The sequence below is a fragment of the Halyomorpha halys genome, unplaced genomic scaffold (genome assembly GCF_000696795.3).
Source record: "Halyomorpha halys isolate HHAL.00 unplaced genomic scaffold, Hhal_1.1 Scaffold552.1, whole genome shotgun sequence".
Taxonomy (NCBI): Eukaryota; Metazoa; Arthropoda; class Insecta; order Hemiptera; family Pentatomidae; genus Halyomorpha; species Halyomorpha halys.
This window is the reverse complement of record NW_027106510.1, coordinates 133,149-142,627: the sequence shown is the minus strand read 5'-3', so window position 1 is coordinate 142,627 and position 9,479 is coordinate 133,149. Positions and strand designations below refer to the sequence as shown.

The following is a 9,479-nucleotide window of genomic DNA, read 5'->3' as shown; positions in this document are numbered from 1 at the left end:
CTTCTCCAATTATTATTATTTTAGGTACCGTAAAAAAAAAAAAACTTGAAGCTGTTGTCACTCTCAAAACACGACAATTCTATTTTAATCTATCTATATATAAAAGAGAGCTTTCGAATATTTGTCCTTGATAAACTTAGTTATTACTGGACCAATTTACGTGTTTTTTTTTCTAAATTTGTCCACAGTAAACTTTTTGAATTACTGGACTGATTTACTTGATTTTTTTTTTAAATAATACATAATAATAAATAATAAGTTAAATAATTACCACCAATCGGTGATTACTTCCTAAGATTTTCAAGTGTATATGAAACATACAACATATTTACCTATTGTATTATTTTGTACAGTTGTAAATTACATTAAATAAACAATAATTTTCCCTCCTAAAAAATCGTTTACCACACTTCCACATGTCATTCAGGCTATTTACGTGCATTTTTTTTTTCAAAATGTTCTATTTCACCATGGCAAGGTTTAAAGATATTGAAATCTCAGAAGTCCCGAAGAAAAAATATTTTGATGAAAATTGAGAGTTTAATATAATAAAATGAATTAGTAGATTTTTTTTACTTCTAAAAAATATTTTACCACTTTTTGATATGCCAATCAGTCTCAGTTGTTTGGATATAGTACTAATATTTAAGCACAGTGAGAGTTTTTTTTTGAAAACTATATATGTTACTAAATCTTAATGTTACTTATTATTATTATCATTATCTTTACTTATACTTAAATCACTGCAAGTATGGTGTAGATTGGTTGAGTAATGTTGAAGCTAATGATATTTTTTTATTTATTTATTTACATTTACAACTGTATATAAAATACATCAAGCAAATTTGAAGTAAGATCATAATGATATGATACAGCATGTAGAGAAACTACCCAGTAGTAGAACTCTAAAAACATTTTACAATATAAGGTCGCGAGGTCATCTTCTTTTCAGGCGCCTCGGAGGATTGCCAGAAATGGAAGAGGTAGCAAGGTTAGAAACTAATGGGTTTGGATGGTTAGGGAGTTTATTATGGAAGGATTGATATCGGGTTCGAGCCAGATAGGTTAAATGATATTTTAAAAAAAAAATATGATTGCAACTTTATACCATGTATTGTTTCAATTTATGTTACCAAAATATAATAATAAAGTATTTCAAAATGTTTAATTTTAACTAAAAAATATAATAAACTTTAACAAACTGTAGATTTTATTCATTAAATATAATCCTCAAATTTACAGCGTATACCTATGATACAAACAGATATGCTATTTATTTCAATTTATGTCACCAAATCATAATAATAAAGTATATGTGTATATTTAACTAAATATATAAATTTATAACATACTATCAATTGGGTTCCTTAAATCTATATACACTTCAAATATTGCATTTCGAAGTATTGCCGGGTCAGCTAGTCTCTCTCGCTATATGGTTGAATCTTTGTCCACAATAAACTTTTTTATTGTTATAAAAAAATGTTATCTATGTATTATATTATATCATGTAAAAATATGTAACTTATATTTGTCCAGTCACGGATTGATCAGTATGCTGTGTAATGTAGCAACCCGATGTATTTGGCCACCATGAATGAATAAAGTATTTCTTTCTCCCTCTCCCTGTCCGATTTACGTGAGTTTTTTTAAAAATGTATATCCCCTTTCGCCATGGCAAGGTTAAAAGATGATGAAATCCCCGGATTTTCCAGTAGAAAAAACTTATGAACAAAATTAAGCATAAGGCTCTAGGTAAAGTTGGTCAGCAAACTTTATTTTAGAAAAAAAATCATATTCGTTATAGTTTTTAGGGTTGTCTCGGTACTTTGAGAGACAAATATCATTTTTCACCTCGATTTATTCGGAAGGTTTTGTTTTTTTGGGTTAGTTCTCATTTTTTCCGATTCGTACGTTAATAAAACAGTTGAAAAGCTGAATTTCTGCTCTCTTAATCCTCTAGAACAAAAGTTACATTTAGTACTTTTATAGGGACGAAATATGGGTATCAATTAGGGGAAAAAATCATATGTTTTATTTTATAATTCGGGTTATAATTTATTCAATTAAACCCGGTTTGTGCCTTTTGGTGCAGTTTATAAAGCTCTAAACCCCTGCCAAATTTAGTGTAGATAATTTGAGCCTTTTTGAAGTTAATTTCATTTCTTAGATTTTTAATCAATTTTATTTTCCAATTTTTCCTAAAATTTTGGGTTTCTTCAGGTAATGATTGAGGTAAAATAAATATCAACTTTTTTTCACTCATAAAAAATCTTATACTACACTTTCATAGGTCAGTCTGTCTCATTTTTTTGAAACACAGGGAGAGTTTTTACTTAAAAACTGTTTATATATTAGGTGGTATGTACGCGAAAATACCTTAGATTAATAAAATTGCATAAAATAATAAGAAAAAATCACCTAATTCGGTCCAGTGTATTAACGATAATGCAGCGAAGTTAGTTGTTATCAAATGCGTTACCATAGTTACCGTCTTATCACTTCATCTATATATGGGAATGGTATAACCTTTGTCCACAATAAACTTTTGAATTACGTACTATCTCTTTCAGAAGAATCAGAATATTAAACTATATTATATTAAATATATGTATATATAGTTGACCGTAAAAATGTAAATATAAGAAGATGATCAGGGTTGTGGTCAAAAAAAGAACAAATAGTTTATAACTATTTTAATGTCCGACATTTCGCCCCACTTTGTAGGGTTTCATCAGGGCTAAAAAGATACAAAAAAAACTGAAAATATTACAACAATAAGGTAATTTAAGCTAGGATAAATATTATGTAAAAATGAAGTGATAAGAAATTAGATATAAATAAAAGGAAGGAAGATATAAAATAGTATCAATATAAAATAAACTTGAATAAACAATAATAAAAAATAAGTAACAATGGTAAGAGTAAACATTTTTCAAAATATACGTGAAATATACAGTTAGAAAAGTACAGGAGACGTACATAAAACAAAAAACAATATAAGAAAGAAAAAATATATATAATAAAAAAGAAAAAAATAAGAAAGTAGAGATTAAATAAACTATTATTCTTTCAACACGTTTATTTAATCTCTACTTTCTTCTTTTTTTTTTATTTATTTTTTCTTTCCTGTATTGTTTTTTGTTTTATGTACGTCTCCTGTTCTTTTTTAACTGTATAGGTTACGTATTTTTAAAAAAAACTTTACTCTTACCATTGTTACTTATTTTTTATTCTTATCATTGTTAATTCAAGTTTATTTTATATTGATACTATTTTATGTCTACCTTCCTTTTATTTATATGTAATTTCTTATCACTTTATTTTTACATAATATTTATCCTAGCTTAAATTACCTTATCTTCAGGTAATCTCAGTATCTTATTGTTGTAATATTACCAGTTTTTTTGTAACTTTTTAGCCCTGATGAAGCCCTGCAAAATGGGCGAAACGTCGGACATTTAAATAGTTATAGACTATTTGTTCTTTTTTTAACCGCAACCCTTCTTATATTTATATTATATTAACAACAAATTATAAAAACATTCAGTGGGTGGTTATAAAAATTGTCAGTTGGTCTGAATTGGTTCAATATAGTACTAATATTAATACACAATGAGGGTTGTTAATAAAAACTATTTATGTTACTAAATCATAGTAATAAAATGTACAATATTTTATGTCAAACAATCAGTTGTGTTCATTAAATCTATAAACATCCTCAAATATAACAATAGCTAAGCATTGCCGGGCCAGCTAGTTTATATATATAAAAGTGAATGGTCGAATCTTTTTCCACAATAAGCTTTTGAATTACAGGACCGATTTACATGCTGTTTTTTTTTTTTCAAAATGTTGCCTTTCACCATGGCGTTGTTTAAACAAAATGAAATACGCCAATTTCTGAGGTAGAAAAAAAGTTATGAACAAAATTAAGCGTTTTTGGTTTGTAGTTCCTAAATTACAAGTTTTTTTTCATTAGTATTGTACGCCAATTGATTATTGTACGCTCAACTCTGTAAGTCCCGATAGGCCTTATTATAGTCATGAATAATTTTTTTGTTATGGAATTATTATGTTAAATTTGTGAACACACTTTTGCTTAGCATGATTAAAAAGGCATTAAAATATTTAATTAAAAAAATATATCAGTCAATCCATGATATATCAGCTTTTCTACAGATGCCTATTGTCAACTTTGCCGGGGGTTCTCTCTATACTTAGAGATAAACTACTGGTTTATTACATACTTTTTTTAATTTTAGAAAAGGCCGGAGTGGAGCGTCGTGTTAAAACAAAGGCTCCGCTTGTTAAAATAAATCATGATTTGAGCAGAAACTGAATATATAAACCTATTGGCTATATCCCATTTGGATCTATGTTTCAAAAATAAACGTAGCAGTAAAACGAAAAAAATTCAATCTCTTGATAAATATAGGAGTTATTATTAAGAACATTCCATTGTGTATACACCTCAGGAGGACTGAAGTAGTGTGAGTCAGAAAATAATCGAAAGAGGGTTAAGTGTTTGACAAGCAGATCTGTTGAGCTTGATATCATTTGCCTTCTAAAGAAAAAAAATTATAAATATAAAAGATGGTCAGCGTTGCTGTCAAAAAAAGAACAAATAGTTTAAAACTATTTTAATGTCCGACGTTTCGCCCCACTTTGCAAGGCTTCATCAGAGCTATCAGGGCTAAAAAGATACAGAAAAAAAAACTGAGAATATTACAACAATAAGATACAATAAAGTAATTTAAGCTAGGATAAATATTATGTAAAAATAAAGTGGTAAGAAATTAAATATAAATGAAAGGAAGGAAGACATAAAATAGTATCAGTATAAAATAAACTTGAATAAACAATGATAAGAATAAAAAATAAGTTCCAATGGCAAGAGTAAAAAAATTTTTAAAAATACGTAAAATATACAGTTAAAAAAGTACAGGAGATGTTCATTAAACAAAAAAGAATACAGGAAAGAAAAAAAAAGAAGAAAGTAGAAATTAAATAAACGTCTTGAAAGAATAATAGTTTATTTAATCTCTACTTTCGTATTTTTTTCTTTTTTTATATATATATTTTTTTCTTTCTTATATTGTTTTTTGTTTTATGTACGTTTCCTGTACTTTTTTAACTGTATATTTCACGTATGTTTTGTAAAAAGGTTTACTCTTACCATTGTTACATATTTTTTATTATCATTGTTTATTCAAGTTTATTTTATATTGACACTATTTTATATCTTCCTTCCTTTTATTTATATCTAATTTCTTATCACTTTATTTTTACATAATATTTATCCTAGCTTAAATTACCTTATTGTTGTAATATTCTCATTTTTTTTTGTATCTTTTTAGCCCTGATGAAGCCCTACTAAGTGGGACGAAACGTCGGACATTAAAATAGTTATGAACTATTTGTTCTTTTTTTGACCACAACCCTGACCATCTTCTTATATTTACATTTTTACTGCCAACTATATATACATATATTTAATATAATATAGTTTAATATTCTGATTCTTCCAAAAGTAACGTCTTGAAAGATGAGTAAATAAAAATAATAATAAAAGTAAATAAAAATAATAATAGTGATATTAAATGATAATAAATTAGCAAAGAACAATATATATGCTTACTTTAAAAAAAGTAAAAAGTAATATTGTAGGAAGATAGTCCGGGTGGGTGGTTAATAAAGGTATAATAAATAGTAAAAGAAAACTGTTGATTGTTAACCAACGTTTCGCTCCACTTTGAATGGCTTCCTCAGAGCTGATAAGAATGCCGTTCTGATGCCAACTGATTCAGTTAGTATCAATAACAGTTGGCATTATAACGGCACTCTTATCAGCTCTGACGAAGCCCTGCAAAGTGGGGCGAAACGTAGGTTGATAATAAATATTTTTTTTTTACTTTTTTGATAGCTTTATTGACCACCCACCCGGACTATCTTCCTACAATCTACTTCATTCGGTCAACTATCTTCTTCTAATATAACTAAAAAGTAATGAATGTATAAAATTGAATGAGAAAGATAAAGTAACTAAAAACAAAACTCAGAGGAAAAATATCATTAAAAATAAGATAGAAAAAAATAAACGTTAATAATTTTTATAATAATTAAAAGCGACAGAATTTTACAGCTAAAATAAATAACAGCAATCAGGAAAACATAAGAAAAAATCTGGGCCGCCCATAGCTCAGTGGTTAAGACACAGTCTTACCACTTTGATGTCTATTGGCGGTGCCGGTTCGAATCCGGCCTGGGGCGTCGACTTTTTTCATTGAGTGGCGGTCCAACATAGTGAAGAACTTTGACCCTCAACCATGGTTAGGTAGTATAGGACTCCAATAGGAGTCTTGCCCGAAAAAAAAATAAAAATCCATAAAACTACAAAGAGTATAAAAACAACAATAAACAAAATACAATAAAGTTATTCTAAAAATTAACATGGCAGGTAATGCTCTTTGTGAATTCTCACACTGCTTCTTGCCCGTTTTATACGTGTTGCACTTGTATTAGTTATAAAATATTCGGTCAAAAAAAAGAAGGAGTTAATCATGGAATTTAGAAAACTTAACCACGCTGAATTGAGGAAACTATTTTTTTATGATACTTCCTAGTAATTTCTGACATACGGGGGGGGGGGAGGGGTTATCTACAGGTAACCAACCTGTTCTAATCATGGTGGGAGATCAGGCTTTTATTAGGAGACATAAAGTCACCACCCCAGGCCAGATTCGAACCGGCACCGCTTATGTTCCGAGGTGGAATAGTCCTGCTTCTCAACCATCTGAGCTAGGGACGGCCATCAAATCGAGGAAACTGTACCCGGAAAATATAATTCAGGTGATTGCGGCGAATAAGATGGCCTTGTAAGGTTAGTACCGAACGGATCCCTGAAATGATAATAAACACTGAACCTACGAGTAAACGTCCTAGAGGTAGACCGAAGTGTTGGTGGGAGGATTATATCAATAGTGATCTGTCGATTACGTCGTTGTTCTAAGCAAAGAACATAAATAAACAAAAAAATATGTATTTATGCCGAGATTCGACCTGAATCTCAGGTCATCTTCTCCAATCAATTAATTTATATTAATAATGAAGTAGTCCAACTCCAAGGATGCGAGTTGGAATCCGGCTGGGCAGAAAATTAATTTCTGTTACACTGTAGCCATGAATCGATCCTGTGGGTTCTGGAGCCCTCCTGGGGTCCATCCAGCATCACAAATTGGGTAAAAATCTGGTGGTCAAGCGTGATTATGACCGAGTCACCTCTTTGCACAACCGTTGGTCTAGTAACTATACTTCCTTAGATAGTACTGTACCCCTGACCCTTTCATGGGATGTAGCAAAACAGATTTTAATTTTTTTCAATCTAATAGAGGGTTAGGGAAATACGTTTTCCATCGACCAGCTTAGATAAAAGGACATCTTTTCCTGTCATGCATATTCTATAGTCAAGCTTCATTAGGGGTATCCATGATGTTGTGTTAAATGCTATATGTTTTACCATGTTAAATGTTATAACTATAGGATTGTGAGCAGTCCTATTTGAAGTCATGTTAAACGTTAAATACATAAGAGTCCCTAGCGGATTTTCTCAGCAACTTGTTATATAAGCCTTTATGTTTATAACCTTCCTTCCAGACCCTTATGTTATTGTTTACTTCAGTTTTGGTTTAAGTAATTAATTAAAACATGCCTAGAGTGAGTGAAAAGTGGAATTTGTGTGAAAGTTTAGCTTATGAGTGTCTTATTGATCTTCAAACTTGTGAAGAAGAGAATGAAGATGAGCTAATTGACAACTTTAAAGTTAACAACAACTAATATGGCGGCGATCTCAACTGGTCTATTGTGTGACGTCATTCTCGATTTAACTGACCAAGTAACAGACTCTCAGCCATGTTAAATGTTATTTCGTTTTACCACGGCAAAAGAAGGCAATTTTTTTCAATTTAACACGAGTTTTTCCATTTAACACGCTTTAACATAGATCATGAATACCCTTATTATCGTATCCTTTGATAATATTCCTGTCTCCACTAGATTGCTAATATCCAGGATAAATTGAATTCAATTTAAACGAGACGAGGAAAATGGTGCAAGGTGATGTAAGAGTTCCGAGAAAAATAGATGGCCATTGATTACCACACAGTTTCCTCCTTCGTTCATACTGTTTATTTTCTTAAACTTAATCCTTTCTTCATGAATGAAATTAATTAATTTATTTATTGTTATTTACATCTGTATTTATATACAAACACATTAATTTGATGTAAGATCGAAATGGAGTGGTACTGCATTGGTAGCTCTCTAACGAAGTTTTACATCAGCAGGTCCCATGGCCATCTTCAGGCGCCTCGGAGGATTATCAGGAATGGAAGAGAATGCAAGGTTAGAAACCAAGGGATTTGAGTGGTCAGTGAGTTTATAATGGAATGAGTTATATCTGGTTCGGGCTAGATCGGTTACATAGAGAACATTAAGGTCTTTATGTACAATTTTATTTGTGGCAAAGTAAGGAGCATTGAGGATTTTCCGAAGGATTCTGGATTGCAAGGATTGGATACGAGAGAAATTCGAAGGTTTAGTGGAGCCCCAAAGCTCAACTCCGGATGTCCAGATTGGCCTTATTACAGTCTTGTAGATCAGTCTTTTGTAATGGATTGGAAGTTTAGACCGTTTGTCTAGTAAGTGCTGTAATAGTAGAAATCGGCGAGCAGTTTCCTGTCTTTTTAGACTTATGTGACGATTCTAGGTTAGTCGTTTGTCCAGACGTCCAAGGTAGCGGATATGTTCGACAGGGGAGAATTAATTTAAATTTAATTACATCATCGCATGTAGTTATTCTTCTCCGTTGTACAATGGAGGAAATATAATGTGAGTAGGAAATGGATGGAGGTACGCTCTTATTAGAAAAAAAAATTAAATCGATACCGCTACAATCCATTAAGGGTCAGGGGTTCAGTACTCTGTTCGGAAGTACTGTTTCTAGACCAACGGTTGTGCAAGGAGGTGATTTGGTCAGAATCTCGCTTGACCGCATGATTTTTTCTTATTTAAGAGTACCCGCTTTATAGGTTGGGAAGGCAGAACCCACAGGACTGACTCACGGCTACAAAAAATAATTATCTGCCACATATAATCTATAATGACATTGCTATGTTATTATAGTTTTCTTTTACTATTTTGATATCTTTATTGACCGTCAACAGCATTAGCTTCCTACAATTTAAATATATTTATTTTTTATTATTAGTTAAATGATACATAAAGTCTATATTGTTAATAATGAGTAATAAATATTTCAGATGTACAAAAAGTTCTCTACACCCTACTTCGGACTGTACATGGTAAGGAGTCCTTTCTTGGTCATCAAGAACCCAGAAATCATCAGTATAATTTTAACCAAGGAATTTTCTCACTTCAGGAACAGGCAGTTTCTTAAAATGTATGTATTTAAATCTATT

The 9,479-nt window shown here is 30.7% G+C and overlaps 1 protein-coding gene across 2 annotated transcripts in view; it reads left to right on the top strand.

Annotated features, from left to right (window-relative positions):
- Positions 1-9,479, top strand: part of LOC106684189 (cytochrome P450 6a2) — a 59,767-nt gene that overhangs the window by 32,634 nt on the left and 17,654 nt on the right. For both annotated transcript variants that reach the window (XM_014426128.2, XM_014426127.3), the window contains exon 3: positions 9,321-9,460. In XM_014426128.2, coding sequence (XP_014281614.1) covers positions 9,321-9,460 — 140 coding nt within the window. The remainder of the gene's footprint in view (positions 1-9,320; positions 9,461-9,479) is intronic.